The sequence below is a fragment of the Cetorhinus maximus genome, chromosome 4, assembly GCF_964194155.1.
Source record: "Cetorhinus maximus chromosome 4, sCetMax3.hap1.1, whole genome shotgun sequence".
NCBI classification, from domain to species: Eukaryota; Metazoa; Chordata; class Chondrichthyes; order Lamniformes; family Cetorhinidae; genus Cetorhinus; species Cetorhinus maximus.
The window spans coordinates 51,817,421-51,845,044 of NC_135882.1; the positions used below are offsets into that span (position 1 = coordinate 51,817,421).

Genomic DNA, 27,624 nt, shown 5'->3' on the forward strand with positions numbered 1-27,624 from the left:
GAGTGGCTTGTTTACATCAAGACACCCTAGTTTTGAAGAGAAAATTCCTGAGCATAAATAAACTAATTGCTCTGCACTTCCTTTCCTTTTTTTGTAAGCTATCTGTATTTGCTCTCATTCGCTGCAGCATGAATCATCTTCTAGATAAACCAGCAGGCAGGCAAACCAATCTCAGGCTTCTAATAACTTTGACTCTGTAACTAATCATTTGGAGGCTTGATTTTTCTTGTCCTCCTTTTCCATCTGCTTTCATCTCAGTACTTTCACCTGATGTTTGTGGCTGAAATCAGGAATGCATGATGTGGGGAATCCCAAGAACAAACTAATATCTTACCATTCACTGACTATACTTCAAAAAAGTACGTCATTGGCTGCAAAGCATTTTGAGATGACCACTGGTAGTGAAAAAGCACTCTTTAATTGCAAGTCTTCTCTTCCATTCCATTGTGCTTCAAAATGCAACACATTTTGTGATATTCGCTTCTTTCCTCCAATGTTCTCTTATCCTGCTTCCTGAGGTCACTTACACAGCTGAAATTTGGTTTTATTCATTACTGAATTAATTACTTCACTTAAAGGGCTGTGAATCTTTGGAATTTTCTACCCCAGAGGGCTGTGGATGCTCTGTCGTTGAATATATTTAAGGCTGGGATAGACAAATTTTTGGCCTGTCAGGGAATTAAGGGATATGGGGTGTGGGTGGGAAAATGGAGTTGGGGCCCAAGATCAGCCATGATATTATTGAATAATGGAGCTGGCTTGATAGGCCAGATGGTCTACTCCTACCCTTATCTCTTGTGTTCTTGTCTTCATGCTGGTGGCTCTCCAGTATCTCATCCAGACAAAAGTTCCTCACATTGGTTTAGAGTTATGAGTGTTGAAAAGTTATTTTTCCATGGAGGGTATTACAGCTGAACCTGATTCAACATTAACCTGACACCCACATAGTTCAGAAGCGGAACCGCAATTATTTTTTCTCCTGTACCCAGGTTGGTGGTCGAGTGCGGTTTTTTTTCCCCGAGGGGCCATTAGCCTCTGGAACAAGTTGTTGCATTGTGTGGTGAGTGTGGATTTTCAGTAAGTGTTCAAATGTAGCTCGGTGAGTTCCTGAATCTGGCTGATATCACAGAGTACAAAGGGTAGGTGGGGTTGGGGGGGTGGTGGTGGCGGTGGCGGTGGGGTATGTCTCATGGCCATTGTGGTCTCTTAGAACTTGTCTGAAGTGCACAAGTATTCTGTGTTGAATCAAGAAGAAAATTGCAATGAAACTGCTTCAAGTTTGAGACTGCTTTGAATTAATGAAACCAAGGTCTAAACTACCACCCAGATCCACTTACAGCATTTGGTCCAGAGGTTCAAAAAATAGAAGGTACTTTAAGTCCAAATGAATACATGGGAGGTTTGATCCCTAATCTGTGTTAAAAGTTTTCCCAGCGGAAAGCTGGAACTTGTTTTGATCGCTTTCAAGGTCAGAGAGGAACTTTCCACTGTTTTTTCATTTGAGTTGGCCGAGCTTTTTTTGGCTCTTCTGTAAGATTATGTAGCTGCTGGTGGGTGGACAGCATTGATAATCAAGTTAATCAATTGCAACTGTATGAGATAGATTTGGTGGATCAGCAGGTCTTTTGCTGCCTGTCATTTTCATATGTACCTTTCTGCTGAGGTCAACACATTTAACGCAGATTAGGGATTAAATCTCCCAAGTATTTATTTGGATTTAAAACGCCTTATATCTTCTGAACCACTTGGCCAAATGCTGAAATGTATGTGTGATTATTCAGACCTCGGTTTCATTAATTCAGAGCAGTCTTAAATTTGAAACAGTTTTACAGCAATTTTCTTCTTGATTCAACGTTGAAAGCAAACGCATTTCAGATACGAAATAATGTATATTTGCCTGGCAACACAAACTGTATAGGATTGGAGTCCCACACCCTTAACCTGGGAAGAAATCATAACTTTCATTCATGTTCAGACTTAATAGTTCTGAATGAGCGAGCTTAACTGATTCTGGGTTGGCCACATGAGAGGTGAGGCAGACTGCCCCTCCTGTCGATACAGTGCAGCTGTGAAAATGAGTCAGACTGGCCTGTTCCCACGCACATAGCAGAGATTACGATTGAGAAACAGACATTTTCCCCTCAAAAATAAGAAACGAATAGATATGGGAAAGAAGTTGGATTTGTAACGGACTCAGGCTGACTAATCACTGAAGCACGAGAGGACAGCAAAATTGACCTCCACTCCGCTTTCTGCCGGGGAAAACACAGTACAAAGTGAGCGTGACCCTGCAGCAAAATAATCTGACCAATGAAAAAAAATATCAAACCAATAAAAAAAACTAAAAGTTTGTTTTTTAAAGAATCACAAATCATTTACTCTCATGTACATCAAACGGTAAATGGCGCAAAACATTAACAATGAGAAGTAGCTGAGCCAATGGCTAATGTCACAGCAGCGATGGAACCTGTGACTCAAACTCTATTTCCTCGTTAGTCACATCTTCAAGATTCTCTCACTTCCCATGAATGGGCTTTCCCCAGGCTCCGCCCACTCGCGCTCCTATTGGACCTCCGGAGGAGCGTGAGGAAGTGACGCAGCCCAATGGCACTTCAGCTGGGGGCGGGTGGGGAATGAGAGAGGATCTGTGTCTCTGTGTGTGTGTCCGGGCTGGGGGAGGGGGCCTGGAGTCAGAATGAAGAGCGGGTCCAGGCAACGGTGCTGGGGCAGCTCACACGCAGCGTTCGGCGCCCTCGGAAGGAATCAACCGTCGCGATAACGGTGCGTAGCGCACACTTCTTCTGCACCCCCCCCCCCCCCCCCCAAATCCATCCATCTACTTATCCACCCACCTACCTCCACGCCCGCGAAGACACGAACAACGGATCCGCTTTTCTTTCGGATGAAAAAAAAGCGGTGCCTTCATTACTCTACATTCTGTGCGGTGCCGTCCCACAGGCGGTGCATTGGCAGAGGGGCTGCTGCGGGCGCGAGCGCTGGAGTTGGAACGCCGGAGCAAGAGTGGAGGCGCGCGGACAGAAGGGATAGAACGCGACGGGATTCTAGAACGCGCCGGTCCCGCATTCTGTCCCCGGCGCGCGGTCTGTTACTGGGCGGAGGAGGAGGCGGCGGCGGCGGCTGCTGCTGCTTCTGCTGCTGCATCTTTAAATGCCTCACAGTAACCGTAGCAGTCGTGGTGGGGGGAGCTAGTTATTAAAAATCGCCCACATGCGCTGGAATAACAGGATCTGGGAAAAGAAGAAGAAGAAGGTGTTGAAGTTTTTTCAGTCGGTGTGCAGCTCTGTGGCTGGGGGAAGATGGCGGACTGGAGGTGATCGGCGAGGCTCGGGCTCGGATTTAGTCTCTTCTCCCGGTTCTCCTCCCGTGCGGCGAGCCTTCTGCGGCCGGACACATGCAGGCCAAAAAACGCTACCTCCTGCTCTCAGCCGGCGCCGGTCTCTTGTTGCTCATCTACCTGGCGGGAGTGCGCTTCGGGCAGCTGTCTTCAGCCAGGCGGCAGAACCGGCGGTGGGCTGCGGACGATGGCTCCCCGCCGGCTTCCGATCGCTGGCCCGAGTGGTCCAATTCATTGCAGAGTTTCTCCGCCGGGGACCAGCTCGAGAATGAGGAGTTCAGTCAGCGCGGCTCTCCCCGGCACAAGAGGGAAATTAACACCAGTGTTTACAAGGGCAAGAAATGCCGCATGGACTCTTGCTTCGACTTTTCTCTGTGCCACAGGAACGGTTTCAAAGTCTACGTCTACCCACAGCAGAAAGGAGAGAAAATGTCCGAAAGTTACCAAAACATCCTGGCAGCCATCGAGAACTCCAAGTTTTATACCTCGGATCCGAGACAGGCTTGTCTCTTCGTGCTAAGTTTGGACACTTTAGATCGGGATCAGCTTTCGCCTCAGTACGTACATAACCTAAAAAGTAAAGTTCAGAGCCTCTACTTGTGGAACAATGGCAGGAACCATTTGATTTTTAATCTTTATTCGGGGACCTGGCCCGATTACACAGAGGACCTGGGCTTCGATATCGGCCAGGCGATGTTAGCCAAAGCCAGCATCAGTACTGAAAACTTTAGGAGCAATTTTGACGTTTCCATACCGCTCTTTTCGAAAGAGCACCCAAGGACCGGAGGAGAGAAGGGATACATGCTTTTCAATAACATCCCTCCCCTAAGAAAGTACTTGCTAGTATTTAAAGGGAAAAGATATTTGACTGGCATAGGCTCTGATACCAGGAATGCCTTATATCATGTCCACAATGCAGAGGATATTGTCCTCTTAACGACCTGTAAACATGGAAAAGACTGGCAGAAACATAAGGACGCCCGCTGTGACAAAGACAACGATGAATATGAAAGGTCAGTGTTAGCTTTAGAAAAATGATTGTTTTCCCCCCTATGAGAACGGTAGGTATGGGTTTAGAAGCTGAGTGACAGAGACACAGTGCATTTTTTTTGGGGGGAGGGGGGTGGGGTGGGGCGCTTATCACCTTTTCTACTTGTTGGTTGAGGAATGGTGTGGAAATGTGCTGGTTCAACAGCAGAAAAAGGTGAGTCCAAACAAAAACAAATGTATTGTGTGCCCTACAGGAGCAAGATTTCCCTTCCTTCAGGTGGTGGGTTTAATTGATATGACATGGATTTTTAGCTTTAGCTTGATGTTTTGGAAGGCATGTGATATCATGAAACATTGATGTCACTCAGTTGCCTGGTTCCTTGCATGGACGAATGGGCCAAGTATTCAGAAATAATCAGTTTCTTTCAGGAGAGTGTACGATCTATAGCACAAAGCACCATGCATAATCTTATGTGAACTGTAATTTTCAAATTTGAGATTTTGGAAATGGAGATCATGCAGCACTTACACTCCTTTATTTTAGAATTTCTATTTGATCTGCCTTCCATTGTAAAAAAAAAAATCAATCTATACAAGTTTTTCCACCCTCCTGGCAGTGATTTCATTTTCTTTTTTGCTAACCTGTTTGGTTTTGTAATGAACTTTACCAGAATTATTTTTATCATGCCCTCAGAACTGATTTGTTTCCACTCAGAGAGCAATTAAACAAGTTAGTTCAATTTGGAATCTGGTTTGTGAGTGAAGTCTCTACAGAAACATTGTAATTTTATGGAAGTTGTAATATCATGAGTTTTAAAAGAAAATATTTTGTAAATGTTAACAGTTTTGTAGATTTTTTTGCTTGAGATATCAAGTTATTTTGTGATACGGTAGAATTACATTAATAATATTGTTCTATCCTTGTAAGTGAAATATTGTGTTTCCTGAAGCTCTTGGCTTTATACTTTCCTGTAGTTGTGGAGCTTTTATTGATTGTAAGTTAGCCAGGAGGTGTCAGGAATTCCTTCCATTGCATTCTAGCTGTTACCAAGTTCTTACAAAGTGATTTTTATTCCTGAAGAAATGCTGGAAATTTGTGCTTCTAAATAACTTGCATGTCCATAAATAATTGCTTAAATGTGTCCCATTTTTTCTATCTACACTTTAAAAAGACTCAAATTGGCACATACAGTGCATAGTCTTTTATAAGACTAATGCTTTTGCCTTAACATCAAATTTGCATGTTGCAAAGAGTTAATGGGTAATTTCTTTAGTACTGTGAAGCTGGATGCTATAGGTTTGGCTGGAGTTTTGCTGTTCTATTTTGTGTATAGTCTTGTTTTCTTTGTTACCATGGAAATGCTAACCTTTCGCAAGCCTTAAGTTGGAAGCATTCTTCTCCTAAACATTTCACAATACTTATTCAGATTTGCAGAAAATGATTTATATCAAGGATTGAAGGGTTAAACATTTCTGGTCTTGTGCAATGAGTGAGTGGTTAATGGAATAAGACCTGCAATCTGTTTGACCTTTTATTGCCTCGTTTTAATTTTGCATTTGTAACATTTATGATTGACTGCTATAATGCAGTCATGACACATGGCAGTATATAACCAATTTGCTGAAGTTGTAAAAGTGCAAAAGGTTTTTGCTGAGTATGTGCTAAATTTCTGAATTAATGTCCAAATGCTGACAGGTGAACAGCAGTGAATGCTGTTGCTCCTCCTTGCATGATCCCATTATGAGCTCTCAGGCCCATTAACAGATTAGATACCACGACTAATATTTCAGTATGGCACTTTTAAAAATTAACCCCTGATGTAACTTCATGAATTTAGGCTGTAACAAAGCTTTAGTGCATTAACATCTAAATCGTTTTTAATTTGATTTCGTATGCATTAATACCAGCTTCCCAATCCCTGCTGCTCCCAAGAAATGAGTGTGCGCACATTGCCTTGGAATATTTTGTATATTTCAATTATTTTACAGTTCATTCTAGCCATGCTGTTCTGAACCAGAGTTGGTCTAATTTTTGCCTACATTTGGACAGCAGTAAATGAACTTTTGTGATTCTTGCAATTTGGGAACTAATTTTGTAAACAGGTCTGTATCCAAATGTACGCTATAATTTAAGGTTCTCTTAAGCTGAATTCTCTCGTGCATATAGACCATATTCACAATGTCAAGACCACCCCTTTATGTAGCTGAGGTATACATACTAACAAGGTTCCAAGTTTGATCCATGATTTTGGTCCTTAGTCTGTGCTGGATATCAGGCTGAGTTTGGCCAGCGATCCTACTCCTGATTTCTATCTAGAGGCTGCGGGTGGAAGTTTGCACCAGTGGATATTAGATGAGGACAGTGCATGTATGAATGTCTAATGAGGACAGGATTAATTTAGCTCTGGGTTTTCCCCATGTGGTCAAATAGCTTATCAGTGTTTAATGTCGAAGCTCACACGTGATGATTATGTGGGCCAAGTACCAGTGGGTGACTGGTGCCTGTGGATCCATATAGCAGCAGGGAGAAGCAAGGCGAAAAGTAAAGTAGTGAGCTGGGAAAGAGATTGCTCTGAAATATAAATGTCAGATTTGACTCACTAGCATTTTTGGCACGGAGTCAGAAGGTTGAGAGTTCAAGCTCCACTCCAGAGACTTGAGCATGTAATGTAGCTGGCACTTCAGTGCGACACTTGGGAAACGTTGTACTGTCAGGGGTGATATCTTTTATTAAAACATTAAAATGAGGACCCTGTCTGCTTTCTTAAGTGGATGTAAATGATCCCATGTCACATATCAAACAAAAGCAGTGGAATTATTCCAGTGTCACTAAAATTCATTACCTGGTCATTTGTGTCATTGCTGTTTGTGGAACCTTGTTGTGCATAAATTAACTACCATGCTCCTTGCATTGTAAAGTGACTACACCTTCAAATGTACTTCATTGACTGTGAAACACTTTAGAATATGTTGATGTTGCTATAAGTGTTATCAGAAAATGTAGTGAACTTGCATTTATATATGTGGAGGAGGGGGCTCTACAATAGATACCATAAAGCAGGGGACTCTGAAATTGGTGAGTTCCTAGTTACATGGCATGCATAGCAGATGCTAAGTTGAGATTAGGTATTTCTCACATGGTGGTATAAATATAGGAATGGTTCAATCTGGTACAATGACATTGACAAAGGCCTAAATGTAAATTCCCTTACTTGTGTGCTCTGTCAGGGGTTGAATTCATATAAGGAAAATACATTTGGTGCATTATTTTACTACTTTCAGGAGGCTATTTATTTTTATTGGTGCTTCTGGAAATAAAAAAAGAACGGTGGGAGCAAATAAGATTTTACCCATAATAGCTATGTATGGATGCTTATAATTACAGTGGAGGCCACTTCATTGTGATGTAAATATTACTTCCTTGCCAAAATGCATAAATTCCTTTGTGGCAAACTGTAATCCTTCAATTGTATGGTGTTAGTGGTTCATTTATGGCAGTTTCTCACTTATACATAAGCACAATAACATGGGCCGTGTAGCCAATAAAAGGGTCGCTGTACGGTTGAATAATTAGTCCGCATACATTTTAATAAGAATGTGTTTATCTGACAGATACTCTGCAACTGATACAAACTTGCAGCTGGAATTGAGCTGGTTGATCAAAGTTTGGGAACTGCACAGGCTGGGTAATTTAATGACCTTTAACCTGTGGCATAGGCTAATGTAACTTCCAGTTTTTACATAAAATATGCATTTGTGGGAGCCCAGAGATTTCATATGAAGCTTTGCTGTGGAAAGAAAGAAGCTGTGCACTCATTGCAAATTGTGTGTGTGTGTGTGTGTGTGTGTGTGTGTGTGTGTGTGTGTGTGTGTAATATCAATTGTAGCAATAGTGGAGGGATTAAATATTGCCTGGGGTTGTTAATGAAATTGATTTATTTTTAGATAAATACCTAATATTTAGCTTTCTCCAAAGGAATGGAAAGGGAGATATAGATCAAAATTGTAGGAACTAACTGTGAGAGACTTTCCTAATGCTGCATTTATATCTTCAGCTCACCAGACTCTGATGGAGTATTGGCTCTCACCAGACAGTAGCCCCATTTATACTCCCTAACTTAAACTGTCGAAGGGAAAGCACTGCATGTATGGTTACATATGCACAATGCTCTCTAACCAGCAGTCGAGATTTAAATATTTGGAGAGCAAGGGCTGTAATGTCTGCATTCTCTATGCATTTGTAAGGCATACAGGACTTCACTGCTACATTTTTTTTGTTGGATCCTGACTCGATGTATACTGCAAGTTTAACATGGTTTTAAAGTGGAAACTGTTTCAAATGACTTCAGTTTCTGTTCAAAAGCCCCTTAAGAAAACTGTGCTAAACTTGATTATTTGCAATCCCCACCCCTAATTTTCAGAAATTTGTTTGTAAAAGTGTAGTATGTATCTTGTCTCAAATACTTTTCTTTTTACAAAGGAACAAGTGGGCTGCCCCTTCCTTTGAAGAAAGTACTGACACAGTTTTTACCAGCTCTGCCTTTTTGCGTGGTGTTTTGCTTTCTTCCTAGAAGCAGGTTGCCAGATGCCAACCAAACAAGAGATTATTTTCGAATGAGCCTTGATATGAAGGCAAATTCGATCAATAGTTGCGTTGTGTTGGTAAATGACTTCTAAAATGTATTTACTGTCAAACTTGGGAGCCACTGTAATATCTGAGACAGTATGTCCTGAAATTGCATTGGGGCAATATATTGTACATGTGAAACTGGTGTGAAATTAGTATAAAGCGAACTGAGTACACCAAAATCAAATATTCCTGTCTGGAATTAGTTTGATCCTAAGTAACCATTCTCCGTACATGCAAACTTTTTTATTGTACGGTCCATTTTATTTGAGTTCACTTTAAGTCGTCATAGTTTATTTCATAAAAATGTGGAACAAAGATTTCTTATCTATTTAAAATGTTCTTGAAGTCCGAACTACTTGGAAAGGGTTGCTTGAATAAACCTTTGAACATGAGTATTCAAGTTGTCCAATGGTAAAACTTTGTTCCTGATGAGACAAAATGTATTCAAATCGATTGAAAGCAAAAAATATTGACGCTAGTCACTAGCTTACACACAGCAAATAGAATATGTAATGTTACAGTTATATCAACACCAGTGATTCTAAAATTTCTATTGAAATATGTTGAATGCTCCTTGAGAAATGGTCTATACTATACATGGTATCCAAAATACATGGTATAGTTGTGGTGTGATCAGTTAATTTGATAATTTTGGTGTAAAGGAGATCATGTTAGTGTTGGGTAAACTTTTTCTGTTTCTTGAAAAATTCTGATGCCTACATCCCTAAATGAATGGAGGAATTAATTTTGATTTTATTGGTACTGCCCATTACCCGTGAACTGAAAGCACCCTTAATACATGCAAGAAAGTTGACTTCTGTGTGCACAGTGCACCTTTTCTGATTTGTTTTAATTACTTGAACATTGAAATTTGATTTATTGGAAGTCTATATTTTATGCTATTAAAGATCTTCCATCTGCATACATTTCCTGTCACCTTATTTTAACTTGTTATGTCCATATTTATAATGGGAACTGCCTTTGTAAATTGCCGCACTGTAGCTGCACCCTATTTTGCAGTGCCTCCATTGGCAGGAAGGTGCAAATACAGTGTGATCATTTACATGGAATCCGTCTATTATAAATGTGGGCTTAGTTCTATTTCTGTAATAAATTTCTAAACTCTTAAGCATCTAACTTTAAAATAGTGGTTGAATTATGTCTGTGTGACTTAGCCCATTACTCCCCCATCCATTAATTAGGCTTCACTAGGAGGCTGTACTTTGGTCTTGTGGACGAGACCACATGATTAGGCTAGTACACTATAAAGATAATAAGATTATGATTTGTTTTATTTTCCTCTTTTAAAATGCTCTAGAAAGTTGCTCCTTTGAGTGCAGTAACTGTACTGAAAACATAATCTTTGTTTTATTTGCACAGACTTAATAGTCAAGTTTTGTATGAGTGCGAGGTGAGAGCACATTTTCTCCCAAAAATAAAAGGCAAATACTACTCTAGTTTTGAAGTGGCAGCAATTGTTTATATAAAAATTGGAGAAGGTGAATTTTTGCATGTCATGATAACAGTATATTCAATTTGGTGTTTATGCTTTGAAATTAAGCATTGATTAAATTGCCAGATTTCTCCAAATTTGCTGCAGTTTTTACCAGTTGCTGTTTGGTTGTGGTTTCTCTTGTGAGTGGGTACGTTAGATTCTTCTCTCATAGAAATAGATTTTGAGTTCTGGACCTGCATAGGTGAACTTTTGAAATGGCTCAGTATTTTAAGTGTGTCCATAAGTTTGGAACTAAGCTATTACACGATAAAAATTTTCCCTTTGTATTGTGTCTTTGTGATTGAACAAAATTAATATTTTCTTCACATCTGATTTTTTTTTTCTTGACCTAGTTAAACGAAGGGACGTTTTTGTTGAAGTGTTGGCAGCATTTGAAAGATTTAGCCTGTGTCAGAGAAAATGGGTAACTCCACAGGCTATGTTTGCAACATTTTAGTAAAATAATTTACTTTTAATCATCCTTTGTTTGACAGATTGAATGTTAACAACCTGCCAAATTTAATTAAAAGTACTGGCTGAATATAATTAAATCCATTTCATGTAAATTTGACATTTATAGGTCTTTGATGGATTATAATGAAACGTGAATCAGTTCCACTGGGTGAAGTTCAAGTAATTCATATGTTCTGCTGTCTTAATAATTCCTGGTCACGTTTAGACTGTTCTGTTTTGATTGATTAAAAGCATTCTGACATTCCCTGCTTCTCCTCGTCTTCTCCCGCTCTCAAAATCAAGTTTGGTAATGAGCATATCTGGATAATTATTATTTACACAAAGCATTTAGTATTTCATTTAAATCTGATTAAATTGATCCGCCAAGAAGTTGGGCCTTAAATAGTGTAAGTGTTAACAGACTGACTATTACCAGCAGCCACTCTACCTTGCCACAGATCCTGTTGTCTTGCAACTGTACAATTCATATTGTTTACATAAAAATGTAATTCTTTCCCACTTTGCAGCTGCTAAGCTTTCCCATGAAAGTTTTCAAAATGGAGTCTCCTAAACTTGACTTCATCCCTTTTGTATTCTTGAACAAGATGGATAATTCATTAAGGTTTCTTGTGTGCCAGATACGTCCTGTTAATATTGTGTGGTGAATTTGACAGCAGGGAACTACTGAGACATGTGATTCGTGCATATGTAGATGCTCAAAAGTAGTGACCATTGCTTTAATGTTACTGCATGTATGCAATTCAGACTGTCATTTATGACTTTGTGTGTCTGCTGTGAGCCTTCATTCCCTCAAGAAAAAGCCCCTAGAAGCACAGGATTTGCCTTCTATGGGTTGGATGAAATGACCACCTACACTAAACACAAAATAGCCATCAAACAGCAAATACTGGTAGTTGGAATATTTATAATTTTATCACTGTTTGAAAATTTCGCTGCTTCTGATGTCAAAGTTTGGGTCCTTTATGCTACAGGGTTGTCTTTGTCTGTCTTGGTGTCAGAAACAATTATGCATTAAAGGCAGGCAGTCAGCTACTACTCCTTCTTTGATTTGAGAGGTGAAAAACCTGCCGATTTTTATTTTGTAACCTCGTTCCAGAAAGTCAAAAGGTTTCTGAAGTTTAAAAAGATCACCTTTCATCTTCTACCAAATTGGGAAGTACTTTAATTTCTCTTGACAGAATTAGCCTGAGATCAGAAACACACTACAAGCGAGAATAAAGGAATGTTTTGGAGCATATGGATGCACCTGTATTTGATAATTATGACTGTTCTCAACTTTTGCTAAAAATGAGAATTGCATTTCGGTGCCGTTTCATGCTCCGGTCTGGATCTGGAAAAATTTATTAATTTTGCTTCCAGTGTCCACCCCTCCATCATTTTCACATGGTCCATCTCTGACACTTCCCTTCCCTTCCTTGATCTCTCAGTCTCAATTTCTGGTGATAGACTGTTCACCAATATTCATTACAAGCCTACTGACTCCCACAGCTACCTCGACTACAGTTCCTCACACCCCGCTTCCTGTAAGGGACTCCATCTCATTCTCTCAGTTCCTTCGCCTCCGCCGCATCTGTTCTGATGATGCCACTTTCAAAAACAGTTCCTCTGACATGTCTTCCTTCTTCCTTAACGGAGGTTTTCCACCCATGGTGGTTGACAGGGCCCTTAACCGTGTCCGGCCCATCTCCCGCGCATCCGCCCTCACACCTTCCTCTCCCTCCCGGAACCATGATAAGGTCCCCCTTGTCCTTACTTATCACCCCACCAGCCGTTGCATTCAAAGGATCATCCTCCGCCATTTCCGCCAACTCCAGCATAATGCCACCACCAAACACATCTTCCCTTCACCACCCTGGCGGCATTTCATAGGGATCGTTCCCTCCGTGACACCCTGGTCCACTCCTCCATCACCCCCTACACCTCAACCCCCTCCCACGGCACCTTCCCATGCAACCACAGAAGATGCAACGCCTGCCCCTTTACTTCCCCCCCTCTTCTCACCGTCCAAGGGCCCAAACACTCCTTTCAAATGAAGCAGCATTTCACTTGCACTTCCCTCAATTTAGTCTACTGCATTCGCTGCTCCCAATGTGGTTTCCTCTACATTGGAGAGACCAAACGCAGACTGGGTGACCGCTTTGCGGAACACCTTCGGTCTGTCCACAAGCATTACCCAGACCTCCCTGTCGCTTGCCATTTCAACACAGCACCCTGCTCTCATGCCTACATGTCCGTCCTTGGCCTGCTGCAATGTTCCAGTGAAGCTCAACGCAAACTGGAGGAACAGCACCTCATCTTCTGACTGGGTACTTTACAGCCTTCTGGACTTAATATTGAGTTCAACAACTTTAGATCATGAACTCTCTCCTCCTTTCCGATCCCCCCCTTTTCCAATAACTTATATATGTTTTTCTTTTCCCACCTATTTCCATTATTTTTAAATGTATTTCCATCCATTGTTTTATCTCTATCTTTTAGCCTAGTTCGATTTCCCCCCTCCCCACCCCACCCCCACTAGGGCTATCTGCCCCTTGCTCGTCCTGCTTTCCAGCCTTAAAGTTCCCATTAGCACATTTCTTAGCTAATATCACCACCGTCAACACCTCTTTGTCCTTTTGTCTATGACATCTTTTGGTAATCTCCACCTATCACTGGCCCTCTATCCAGCTCTACCTGTCCCACCCCCCCCCCTTAAACCAGTTTATATTTCACCTCTCTTCTATTTTTTCTTAGTTTTGATGAAGAGTCACTTGGACTCAACGTTAACTGTATCCCTCTCCGCAGATGCTGTCAGACCTGCTGAGTTTTTCCAGGTATTTTTGTTTTTGTTTTAGATTTCCAGCATCTGCAGTATTTTGCTTTTATCTGAGAATTGCATTTGTTAAATTATTTTGTCCACTGCTTTAATTGTCCATACTCCTTTCCTAAGCTGCAGGAGTTTCCGCTGTCCAGCTAAAGCCAGCTGGGGAAACTCCAGTGTTGAGAAACCCATGCTGCAGTAGTTTGCATAATTTTCATTTCGGATAGCCGAGCCAAATGCTGTACTTCACTAACCGAATGCTCTGTAGCCCGCTTCTACAGAAGGGCAAATGTATGTGAAGATATTTTTTTTCCAAAACAGTACCTTTGTAGTGGAATTGGCAGAGAAGTACAATTGGCAGAGATGTGGGAGCAGGTTGCCCACCCTTGTTTGGGAGGCGGTGGTGTATGATTGGAGGAATGCCCAGATCTAGCTTGAAATAAATCCCATCGGTTGGGATGACTGCCAAAAAAAACTGTGGTGCATTATTCAAAATCTTCTGTGACCTCTTTCCAAAAGTAGGCAAATATGCAGATGATATGTTAGGTGTATGGTATAGATTTAATATACTCACCTAGTTGAAAAGTGAAATTGTTAGCTGACTGGGAGCAGGTCAGTTGCCATCAATCTTGGGTGGTGTGTGATATGGGGAACTAGTGAAGCAGTTAATGCGAATTTAAACGTTAGCTTCAAGTGTTTGATGTTTGTTATGAACAGCATGTTTATATTATTGTATTTTTAGAACATGTGTACCTTGTGCCTTCAAGTGCACGTATGCTTTATAAAATTGAAATTACAAAGATATTTTGAGTTAACAGTGCAGCAGGTACCCTCTCTATTTTTTATTACTCCATAAAAGTGCAATATCATTTTGAAAAAAATATGCTGCAAAAATGATGAGCCTAGTTGAATTACATAGAATATACAGCACAGAAATGGGCCATTTAGTCATCACAAACCACCTCCCCACCCATTTTCATCTAACCGTATCAGCATAATTTTCTATTCTTTGTCCACCGTGTTTATCTAGCCTTCCTCTCAAATCTATCTATGCTATTCACCTCAACTGCTCCTTGTGGTATTGAACTCAGTGTTCTCTCTACCCTCTGGATAAAGAAGCTTTTCCTGAATCCTTAATTGGATTTATTAATGCCTATCTTATATTTATGACCTCCTAGCTTTGGTCTCCCCCACAAGTGGAAACAGCTTCTCAACGTTTACCCTATCAAAACCTTTCATAATTTTAAAGACCTCTATCAGATCACCCTCGGCCTTTTCTTTTACAAAGAAAGGAATCTGAAACCTGTTCAGTCTTTCTTGATAGTTACTTCCTCTCAGTTCTGATACCTATTTAGTGGTAGGTGATGGATTAACAAAAGTGAAAACTTGTTTGACTTGGAAGAAATTCAACAGCAGTTTAAAAAAGAAAACCTTTCCTTTTTTTCAGTGCAGCTGTCACTCTTGACCTTAACAGCTGATCATAAAAATAAAACTGTATAGATGCTGTGGTCACGGCCTAGGCACTTCAGAGCCACCAGTCAACAATCTGCTGACATTACGTGATTGATTACATAGAAGAACCAACTTTATAAATGTGCAGCCCTTAGTGCTTTAAAGAATGTTCTATCCTTGCAAATTAACTGGAAACATGAGAATTAACTGAGTTTTCCTATTTAATGCATGTTTTGTTGAGATGGGGGGAACCTATGCCTGTTCAAGCATCAGTTGAGCATTGATGAGTATTGGGCCACGAGGTGCGGTTCCCCTCACTAACCTCCTTCACCTTCTGCAATTTGATACCATTGTAGAAGTACATCTGAAAACAGGAACTTGCTGTTTTTTGCAGGGAATGGCATGTGCTAAACTGTGATCTCAGCACCTTGAAAGAGCTTCTGGAATCTGCAACATCTTGCATTTTGGATCAATGCACTGGATCTATGCACCCCCGAGAGGCCTGCATATATTTGAAGTGCTTTTAAGGCTAGCAAAATCCTGATTAAGCGTCATGTTCAATACCTGGTCTGTTTTGTATTGCTTAGAGTCTTTTAATCGCAAAAAGATTGCATGAAGAAAGAATGGTAGAGGGGCATCCTGAGAATGGTAGAGGACCATCCTGAGATGCCAGTAATGCCCTTCCATGCAAAGTAATTCATTTTCTAGTAACCTGGCTACCCAAAAGCCAAGTGCCACACTGTCAACTTCTGGTTCTTTCACAGTCTGCAGAAAACCCCATTGCAGCCAAGAGGAGGGTCAAAATTAATTCAGTTGACAACAGTAAATTACTTTGGAAAACAGAAATATAAACTATTCCCAACTCCCAACCTCTCTCGCACCTGATTGCTTCCTTCATGAGAATTTTTTCCAACAGCTTTGTTAACCAGATCATATTAGTAATAAATTGCAGACTTGTTTTGTAGCACCTAAGTTGCCTTTATTTTGCAGTCCTCCTCTTATCTTAGCACGCCTCTGAATTTTTAAGGGATGCTTTGGTTCCGTCACTACTACTAGGATGTGCTGGCCAAGATTTCGTGGCATCCTTCTTTACACTCCCTGTGCAGAGTCACAGATTAATGCCGTCAGTGGAAATCATTACTTTCTGGAAAGGCAGATGTTAGAAACGATCTACCAGTGGGCAATGATAGATATGCAACCTCACTGCTGAGCTCCCACTTTCCACTCCTTGCAGTACTTTATATCCCACCAGGACACCCCCCCCGCCCTCCCCCAACCCCCGCCAATGCCCAAGCAATCCAGTTTCAACCTGCAGCATTATAGATTCCTTTGCAGATCCTGAACGAAGTCTGGAGAAGGGTGCGACAGCAAGCGAGAGGTGTGGATGGCACTTTATAAAAGTAATGTACTCAGTTAATACCGCTACACCTTTTTAAAACTAGAATTTCTAGTGTTCCAAAAGTGTTCAGTTCTGTTCCAGAATTAAGACCGGCAGCTGCAGTCCAGAAACTTAGATTCAGTCATTCTAAATTTACTATCCATCTACTTTCAAGGCAAAATGATTTTAAAAATTCCCTTCAAAGTTTAGCCTAACAGTTATGCACCAATTAGCATTTCCTTCCAGTCAGGTTTAAAGGCTGTTCTGATTGCAGAAGCATTGCTGGCAGTCAGTCTGCCAGATTCCCTCACTTTAGCCTGCATGTATCTTCAGCTGCTCATGTTATGAATTTTTCATGTGGTGTTCCCTTATTTCTGTCTGTCACAGGCTGCTGTGTTGAATTTAAATAAGTTATAAATGGTATGTGTTGAGAGGAGGAGGAGAGGCAGAGCAACAGCTCTTTTGAATAGCTTGACCCTCCAGTTCAGTGCCTGGTTTTCCCTTGTAGTAGTTTTGCTGTGAGAAAGTTTGTTGAAATGCCGCTGCAGCTTGGCTAGGCCTTGAGCTTTTTCAGTTGAACTAGTCTGGAGTAGAGTCACTGTCAGTTTGCTTTTGAACTTCACAAGCGCATAAAGCCCATCCAGTTACTTTACTGGGGCTCATTTAAATGAATTCATGACACTTCATGGGTCGTTGGTGCTACTTTCAGAAAGAGAAATTTGAATGTCTGGCCAAGAAACTTGCCATCTTTTTGAGGGTATTTAGACACTGTTTGAGCTGCCAAACTCTGTTCTCTGAACCTTGCTAGCAACAATAGTTTTCCCTTTTTTATAACTTGGCCGGGCAATTTGTTATCTGCCAATGTGATTTTGTTTTACAGTGACTTTATTTTCAATTTGGTATTGAATACTGATGATCAGATTCATTTTGAAAATGGTTCTAGCCCTGGAGTGCATTTATTTTTCTATTTAGCTTCTTTCTAAATGTGCAGAAGTAGTAACTTACGTCAATCATTAGTATGTAGCTGAGCTGCATGGAAAACGAGGTTTGTATTTCTGAACGGCCCTATGTTCTCTGGATTGTGGTGAGGTCAAGGAAGTGAAGATTTCATAAGCACAGCTAGGGGTTTAAAGAAAATAATGCTGAATTTGCCTGAGTGTTGATATTTACCCTGAAATAACGCAGATCAGTAACTTTGTTTTAAAAAAAATAGTTTATTTAGAAATGGTAAATTACTGTTGGCCATTTTGTCCATTATAGGTTTACATCCTGAAGTTGGTAAAATGTAGGGCCTAGCTTTGTAACAGTATGTAGCATGCATGTTGATCTGCATAGTCTGGATAGCTGGAGGGCCAAAGGGTCTGCCACAGTTGCTCAGTATTATATCCAGCCTGTGAAATTGTGATTGCCATGGTTCACTGCCCTGCATGTCGGTGCAATTCACCAGGTCTTACAACCTGCATTGAGATCAGCACTGGGCAGGATGCAGAGATTTTACAAGCTTGTTCATGCAGACTTTTATTGCTGCTTCACAGAATGAAGTTAAACCAATAAAAAAGGAAATGAAGCACACTGTTTGCATGCTTACCATTCTGTTACATGTAAATGTGTTATTGAATGTATTTTGTGTATCCTGTCAGATTACATGAATTGTGTGAGATGTTTGCGTTTTTTAAGAAAGTGGTTATTTTCCTGTTATTTTATGAGCTGCCCAATTTTCAATGCTGAATAAAAAATCAGGGAAGAGGAATATTTTGTGTTCCAAAAACTCTTGCTCATCTATTTTTGTTCTAGTTTTGTTTCATTTCTTTAAGCTATCTATATATATATATATATATATATATATATATATATATATATATTTTTATTATTTTGTGGTGTGCTGGAATTAAAGTGAAAGAAATGTTTGCTGGTTACACCAGTAGCTAAGCCATCACCTGTGTGTGCAGAGGTGCCAAAAAGTATATATCTGAAAAGTCGTGTTTCTTTGGAATTTATAAGAAATAGCAAGTTGGTCAATTTTATGATGAAAATAGGCAATATTCGAAATAGCAAAGACCATTCAAGGGGGGAAAGTCAGGGAGGAGGAGTGGCGGTGGGGGCAAATGCTTTCTATTGGAAAGTATCCTCTGTAAACTTCAGCTCGTTCAAAACTATGTATCTTATCCTGCACCAAGCCCTTCTCAACCATTATCCTGTCCTAAATGATTTGTTTTGATTGTCGGACCCCAGAGGATAAAATTTAAAACTCTTATCCTTGAGTTTAAATTCCTTTTATGGGCTTGCTTCTCCTATCTCTTTAGCCTTCTCCAAACCACAACCCCACCCCCATAATACACACTTCCTATGATTTTCATTTCTTGTGTATCCACCCTCTCTGTCCCATGAATGGAAAATGGTATCTTCAGCTGCCTAGGCTTCTCTGGGGTTCCTTCCTTGGCATCCTTTGTTCCTCAATCTCTCTCTCTGATTTAGCAACCTACTAAAAACCGACCTTTTTGACCAAGCTTCCAAAGGTGCTATCTAAATGCAGGTTGTTCCCCGGTCTCTCTCTCCACCCCAGTATAGTGTAAAATAAGCACAGCAGAATTTTTTTTTGAAGTTTCAGAAAGATAATTTACCAGAATAGAAATCCTTAAGTTGGATCTCCCTCTCTGGTAGATAAACAAGGGGTATGCTTTGTGAAGCATTGCTTCACATAAAGGGCAGTGGAAGTCTGGAACTGCTCCCCCCCGTAAGCCTGTGGACGTTGGGACAATTACGTTTTCAAGGCTGAGATCGATCAGATTTTGTTAGATCAGGGTATTGAGGGGCTTGGTGCAAAGGCAAATGGAATTGAGGTGCAGATCAGGCATAATCTAACTGAATGATGGAACAAACACAAGGGGCTGATTGGCCTGCTATGCTCCCTTTTAAGTTATTGTTGGAACACTGATCATTTAAAAAAAAATGTTTTAATTAAAATATTAAACAAAATCTCTCTCACTCTTGTGCTCCCACGTGTTCGTGCACTCCCTTGCATTTGCATTCCAGTTTTCTTTCTTAATGGGTGGACGACTGCTCGGGACAAAAAAAAAACCTCCCCATTTCTTTCAACGTATTTCAGGAATTTCTAGGGAATGTGTAGAACAACCATAACTTTCATATGTGTATCCTGATTTTATAAGTGGTTATGCCTCTGGCTATAATTGACATTTATGAATGGATTTTTAAAATCATTAATTTTATGCATATTTAATGTGATATCAGTTTTGTCGCTCAGACCCCTATTTTGAAATTTTGTCCAAAAAAATTACATATTTATATCTAACTAAAAATTAATAACTTGCATTTTTGATTCATTCTTCCTGATATGAGCAAAGAGAGAAAATTAAAATACAGTTTTTACTGAAAGGTATTTCTTTGTCAGCAGCCTCAGCTCTCTTGCCTGGTCATGTTTAGCAGCTGGATGCAGAAATCCACTTCATTTTTCAAGGCTTTGGTAATTGTAGTCAAGGCAACTTGGTGACCTTAGTTAAAGAGCTGTTCTCCTGGAAGGGCAGAGAGCTGTTGGCATTTTCAGAACTGTGATCCTGGCTTCCAGCTTACTGTCAACAAGGGACAATGGTAGCAAGGAAACCTTAGAATTAGCTAATACTTTGATCCAGTCTTTTTGGTTTCACGGGGAAACTGTAACAAAGTGCGGAAAGAAACACCTTTACTGTGGAGTGCTAGTTTTTCCAGCTGTATTGTCTAAAGGAAAAATGTATTTAGATTTGTTGTATTGACCCTTTTGATTTGTTGAACTTGATAAACAAAGTTTGCATGCTGAAAGTTGTACTTTGAGTACTCCTCAAGATAATTAATTTGGCCCTCAAATTTGGCCCAGTTTAATTTCAGTTCAGAAAAAAACATAATGTATAGATAACCTTTATGAATTTTTAACATTATAAATGCAGATAACTCAACATTTTTCAGAGAATTTAAAGATATTGTTTTAAAATATAATCTTCAAATCCTGACCATAGTTTGATTGTCAGATAATATTTTATTATGGCCCAAGGAGAAGGTTCTGGCATATATCAAATGTCAGACCCTTCAGACTTATCTACTGCTTCTAACTGTTTCATCAGTGCCTGTGGTCTATCTCAGCTTGCTCTGAATGTACAGCCCAGAGGCATAAGGTAAAACAAATAGTAGAGGACTATATCATGGATTCAGAGCAAAAACAATAAGTAATTTTGGCAAGTTGCGAAACCAGGTTTTCCTAGCATCTACACCATTGACTTATATTTTGTTTCTGGTTTGGGTGTTACAACATGGAGGAAGGTGGAAATTCATGTTGAAGTGCTTAATGGAAATTGGCTAGCTAACTCCACAGCAACAAGCATTGTTGCAAATAAATTTTGTTCTCCTATATGTGTTTATGGGATGTGAGCGTTGCTGGCAAGGTCAGCATTTACTGCCTTTATGAAGATTGTGGTGTTGGTGAGTCATCATCTTGAACTGCTGCAGTCAATGCTGTGTAGGAACACTCAACGTGCTGTTGGGGAAGGAGTTCCAGGATTTTGACACATCTTTTATTTTTTACTAAATGTTAAGTGACCATATTTGTTAACACTTTTGTCAAGCATCAGGGTATTCTTTTAAAATTGTTTCTTCTTTTACAGTAGTCATTTGGGGTAAAAATAACCCAAAGAATTCATGTAGCAGGAGCAAGCCTCCAAAATCAGTGCTATCTTGGGGCATGGCAAACAACAGTACCATTTTTATGTAGGAATGATCACTGTTTTAGTAGATGATTTCCCCAGTAGCTCCTTATTTTACATCTTTGCTTTTCCTTTTCCATGTCACCACTTTATTACCCTCTTGAAGACTGTTAAGATTTTAAAATTAAACCCAGCCATTTTCACAACTGTTGTAAAGTGGGTAACTTAAACACTTTCCATTGATTCAATGCTTTTATATGAGATAGTTCAAACAGTAATAAAATTGCAGTGTTTCATTTTATCACCCCACTATTTATTTACTTGAGTATGTAATCCAATCAGTACTGAGGGGGTGCTGATTGTCATAAGTTCCTTTAGGATGGGGTGTTTAAAAACTGATGAGACTTTCTGCTTCAGTAGACATTAAAATATTGTGTGACACTATGTATGCGAACATACAAATTAGAAGGAGTAGGCCACTCGGTCCCTCAAGCCTGCTCTGCCTTTCAATAAGGTCATGGCTGATCTGATTCTAACTTCAACTCCACATTCCCACCCCCGATAACCTTCCACCCACCCTTGCTTATCAAGAATCTATCTGGCTCAGCCATAAAAATATTCAAAGTCTCTGCTTCCAGTGTCTTTTGAGGAAGTGTTCCAAAGACACTCACCCTCAGAAAAAAATTCTTCTCATCTGTCTTAAATGTGCGACCCCTTATTTTTAAACAGTGACCCCTAGTTCTAGATTTTCCCACACGAGGAAACAAAAGTAAAGAGGAGGAGGGAGTTCCCCTAGTGTCTTTGGTCTACGTTCCTTCCCTGGCCATTACCAAAACGGAACAACTAGTCATTTATCTTGCTTGCTGTTTTGGGGATGTAGTGGAGTTTGCTCAGTGCCCAGGCTTTAGTGCAGGAGAAGGGAAAAACAAAAATTGCCCCGGATTTCTTCTATCCAGCCCATCAAATCAAGGTTGTTATACTTTAGCTACTCATTGAGCCATTGTGGGGAGCTACTACTTTAGTGTATGTTTATGTTGAGACCTCCTGCTCAAATCAATTTTTAGCTATCAAATATGTGGGTGCAGCTTTAGTGGAGATGTGCTGTTAAGTAGCTGAATTAGTGTTTGTATGTACTTTTCATTTCCAAGCCAAGTATGGGTGCCAGATGGTGCATTTGTGTATGTATTTTTTATGAACGGGTTTTCGTGATTGGGAATGTAAATTTTTGGGCAGGATTTTTGTTTTGGGTTCGGGACTATGTGAGTAATGTAAACTTAATTTGGTTACTGTACTATTCACAGGTAATTAATTTTGTTTGCTTTTGTGGAAAATATGTAAAACACTGTTTTTCTTGGTGAAACTTACATAAAATTCCATAACAAGCAAAGCCTTATCAGATTGACATTGGTGAATATACTTGGTGTGCAAGTTTGCATTGCCTTTGGTGACTGTGCTAAGGTTACCAAATACTGATCACTTAAAATTTAATGTTTAGTTGGTTATCACCGAGGGAACAAATAAGGAAAGCCAGCCAGCTAAACAAATGGGGCAGTGGTGATTTTTTTAGACTGTAGATACAGAGCCTGTACAGCCTTGTCCAGGATTCTGAACTAATAAGGTTGTCAACAAAGCTGGTGTTTATCCAGCATCGTTTAATTCCAAAGTGCCAAGTAGTAACTGATATTCTGAGTTGCAGTGCTGTTGATGCAGATCCCAGTCAAGATTTGAGCGCTTAATTCCAGTTTAAAGCACTGAGGAATTGCTGCACTGCTGAAACGCTCATCTTTTGGATGAAACTTTAAACCAAGGCCCCAAATGCCTCCTCGGATGGTGAAAGATCCCATGCCACTATTTGAGGAAGAGCCCTTGCTGATATTTATCCTTGAACCAGCATCACAAAATCAGATTATTGGGTCATGCATCTCATCACTGTTTTGGGATCTTACTGTGCAGAGTTTAATTAGACAATGGAAATTGTGTTTGTACAAAATGCATTAGTGATTCACCGTGATGGATGTCTAAATTAACTTATTTCCTTTACATACTGAATGATAGACTCAGATTTTATATTTTCTACCAATATTTTAGAGGAAAGTTGAAAGGTTTTACCAACTGTACCCATCTGGAATGCAGAAGTTTTTATTAAAAGTCCTTAAAATCTTAGTGAGAGGGCAGGCTGCAAATGGACGTGGAGCTGGGGTGTTCTATTCAGATTCACCCTCAAAGAAAGAAATGTTTTATTCACAGTTGTTCTTTAAAGGCTTCTCAGGAAGGGCAGCATTTACATTTGAATGTGCTATATAGTTGTCATGTAAATCACCCGTAAATCACTGTCAGTCATTTGCTAATGAGTCATTTATACTCCTCCATCAGCAAGGTTTGAAATCTAATACTGCAGTTTACAAACTGGATCCGTAGTGGAAATGGTTCTCCTTTTAAATTTGACCCATTTATGTTCGATAGGTTCATAGCATTATTGAGGACATTAAAGTTTGTGCAATTGCTTAAAAGGTGCATTTGTAGAAATATGTTCCTGACCACAGACCTGCCCTGAGATTGAGATGGTGTGTAAAGACCAGCAATATGCATATTATACTGGAGACTTGCACAGGTGAGCTGTGCAAACAGCCTGTTCATGCCATAACAAAATGCTAGTCCAGAAACATACATCATGTTGCACTCTGAGGTGCTTCAATACAATTATAATACAATTAGTATTCAATGCATACATTTATTGTGTGCCGTATAGCCCGAGGGGTCTATACCTTTCCCAGCCCCTCAGTGCACTATGGCAGAAAGGTCTTAGACAGCGAACTTCCCCATTGGGCCTTTGCGGCGGCTGCCCCAAACTTTACTGTGTCCCTCAGCACATAGTCCTGGACCTTGGAATGTGCCAGTCTGCAACACTCGGTTGGGGACAACTCATTCCATTGGAAGACCAGGCAGACAAAAGAGCGTCTTTCACTGAGTTGCTGATCCTCCAGCTGCAGTTGATGTTTGTCTTGGTGTGTCCCTGGGAACAGCCCGTAGAGCACAGAGTCCTGTGTCACAGCAATGCTCGGGATGAACCTCGACAGAAACCACTGCATCTCTCTCCAGACCTTCTTTGCAAAGGCGCATTCCACAAGGAGGTGAACAACAGTCTCTTCCCCACCACAGCCACCTCGAGGGCAGTGTGCAGAGGGGGTAAGACTCCTGGTGTGTTGGAAGGATCTGACGGGGAGGGCCTTTCTCACCACCAGCCAAGCTACATCTTGGTGCTTGTTGGAAAGTTCTGGTGATGAGGCTTCTGCCAAATGACTTTGACAGTCTGCTCGGGGAACCATCCGACAGGATCCACCATCTCCTTTTCCCTCAGGGCCTCTAAGACGTTGCGTGCCGACCACTGCCTGATGGACTTGTAGTCAAAGGTGTTTCTCTGCCTAAATTTTTCCACGAGGCACAGATGGTACGGCACGGCCCAACTACTTGGAGTGTCTGTAATGACCATGTTGAAATGACTGTAATATTCATTGGTTGTATTGAAGCAACTCATGATCCATGTATAAAAGTTGAATCTGATTGCACTTTTTGTGATGGCAATTTAGAAATGTTTTATGTTCTTTCAGATATTTTATGAATAAAGTATATTTTTCAAAAAAAATGCTAGTACAGAAACACTTCTTCCAGAGGCATGTAAGGGGCTGCCCTGTGAGGTGGCAATGTGTGCCTCCAGATGCATGTGTGTTATCTTATTAGGGTTAGGAGTGTTCTGTCCATGAATTTTTCATTGTCATAAGTATTCACTATAAAAATGTAATAACCCCATTTGTTTCCATTTTGGATGTTTTGGTACTTGAGGTTATTCTTTACAGTTTGATTTCATTGTCATTCGCTGCGCCCTCATTTAACTGGTGAATTGTAAGAAGTGAACACTTGCTCCTTGACAGCATTTGAAAAATAATATTAGTGATACAGAATTAACAAATTGGTTGTCCGTCCTTCTGTTTCTGGACGAGAACCACAGGCTATTGATGGCATGTCAGCCCAATTTTATATTACATTCTACTAAAGCTTCAACTAAAGATTGGTTGCCGCTTTTCTCCTTGTTTTGATAATCTTGCAAAATTGTGCTCTCCATGTTTGAGCTATTTCATAGAATGTCATTTGCAAAACATGGTCAGGGAAATTGTTTCATTTTCATATTTTCATCAATCGTGGGATTAAGTTTAGATTGCTCGGTGGGGGCTGGTGGAGTGTTGTGGTGGAGGGTATCATTTTGAGTCACTGGATTCCATGACATCTTGATTTTACTAATTTAGCCTTTCCCTTCATAGTCCAATGCAAAAGTGCAACAACCCCACCCCACCTCAGCTACAAACTTCCATTTGTTTGACAGCAGTTCCTTTCTGCTGCCGTCCCTTTTGTCAGTTTCTACTTAAATACATTTAGAATGTCTGTATATCTTTTCCAGAAAGTCAAATTTCAAGAATGCTATGAAGCATAGTTAAATATTTTGCAATGAGACATGATCTCTCTAAATGTTTTAAGACACCTCTTGAAAGCATGATGTGGCCTTTTGTAACATCTCCGAATGAGCCTGTTGATTCCGGAGCACTGTTGGCAGGCATAGCTTGGCGTGCCTCGATGAGTTCTTAAAGTTTAGTTCGAGATCCTAATGGGTGCAAATGGACAACACTAAACCGTAAGTAATTGATGCTAAATTTGAAGTCGTTTTTGGAGGCCACGAGGATAGATCTTGTGGGAAGGGAAAATATCTATTGCAACTAAATTGATGTCATCAGTTCGAAGAGGCATTCCAGTTTTTTTCAATGTTTTGAGAAACTGAAATACTTGACCTCTTCCATACTGCAAAATAATGTATTTATGGAAAATAAAACACTCGTGAACATCAAACATTTTGGCCTGAGTTTTAGTTGCTTAATATCATTCATTAGTTTATCTCTGCATTAGTTTTGTAGTTGACATCCTGCTGTTCTCTAACCTTGCACGCACAGCAGTCAAGATGCATCTACTGCAACTAAAGCTAATCCTCAGAAAGCTAGCCAAGTGCAATCATCATGTACAGAGGAACACTTCAAGTAGATAATTGCCTAAAAATGAACACATTTTCCCAGGGAATCCTGTCTGTTATTTAAAGAAATTGTGAGGGAACCACATGGTACAATTAAAGCTAGGTGTGTAAAAGTTTCCTGTGGCCTATGATGCATGAAATTCTAATGACTAGGTGATAACCTCAGTACAGAGAGTTTATTTGTTACTTTGCGCTTGTTATTTTCATAACTAACTTTGTACAGGATAAGATTTCAGCAATTTGGCAAAATTGCTATTGTTAGGCAGTAAAGCAAAATGAAAATATGGGCCAAGTATTAGAGGCTATTGATGTCAGTGGAATTTTACCTTAATGTATGCTAGTGCCTTCAGAAGAGGAGGAGAGAAAACTGAAGTCAGGAAGGAAACATAGCAATACGCTATTTTTATATTGCCATATGCATTTAGCCTGCAGAGGATAACATACCTGGAAGGTTGTGTTTATTCGTGCCACAACACTAGGGGGAGCACTTCCTACACATGCGTAGGTACAGTGTCAGTCGCAGTGCTTCAGTCTGTGACGTAATCAAATGCAACTAGACAGATATCCTAAATTGAGCTTTAAGCTGCAAACTGAAACCTGGTAAGAATCATGTCAGGATTGACTATTACCAAAATGTTCTGCTGCCGAACAGAAAGGTGGCAGAGTCAGCTGCATATGCACTGGAGGCTACAGCCCGGGCCAAATGCGCTTGAGCAACCCATTGCTGGTGCTTTTCCAGTTAGCATCAGAAGTTACAATGATCTGGAATTCTTTTCAAAGTGATTTGCTTTAGCCCTGGAATTTTGCTTGCTTGTATACAATTTAGAACCATAGAAAAATTAAGATGCAGAAAGAGGCCATTCAGTCCATCATGTCTGTGCTGGCCAGAAAAAGATGTGAAAGAAACTAGCCGCTCATTTTAATCCCAATTTCCAGCACTTTGTCCGTAGCTTTGCAAGTTACAGCACTTCAGATGCAGATCCCAAGTACCTTTTAAAATGAGTTGAGCATTTCAGCCTCAACCACTGATTTAGGCAGTGAATCCCAGACGCCCACCACCCTCTGTGTGAAAATCTTTTTCCTCATGACCCCTCTAATCCTTCTACCAATAGCCTTAAATCTATGCCCCCTGGGTAATTCACCCCTCAGCTGGAGGAAGCAAGTCTTTACTGTCTACTCTATCTAGGCCCCTCATAATTTTGTACACCTCAATTAGGTCACCTCTCAGCCTCTTCTGTTCAAAGGAAAACAACCCTAGCCTATCCAACCTTTCCTCAGCTGCAATTTT

The 27,624-nt window shown here is 40.4% G+C and overlaps 1 protein-coding gene across 1 annotated transcript in view; it reads left to right on the top strand.

Moving 5' to 3' along the window:
- Window positions 1–2,479: 2,479 nt before the first annotated feature.
- The window catches only part of LOC144679617 (exostosin-1-like), a 188,972-nt gene continuing 163,827 nt past the window's right edge, over window positions 2,480–27,624 (top strand). The window contains exon 1 of the mRNA XM_078540186.1: window positions 2,480–4,368. Coding sequence (XP_078396312.1) covers window positions 3,413–4,368 — 956 coding nt within the window. The 5' untranslated portion in view covers window positions 2,480–3,412. The remainder of the gene's footprint in view (window positions 4,369–27,624) is intronic.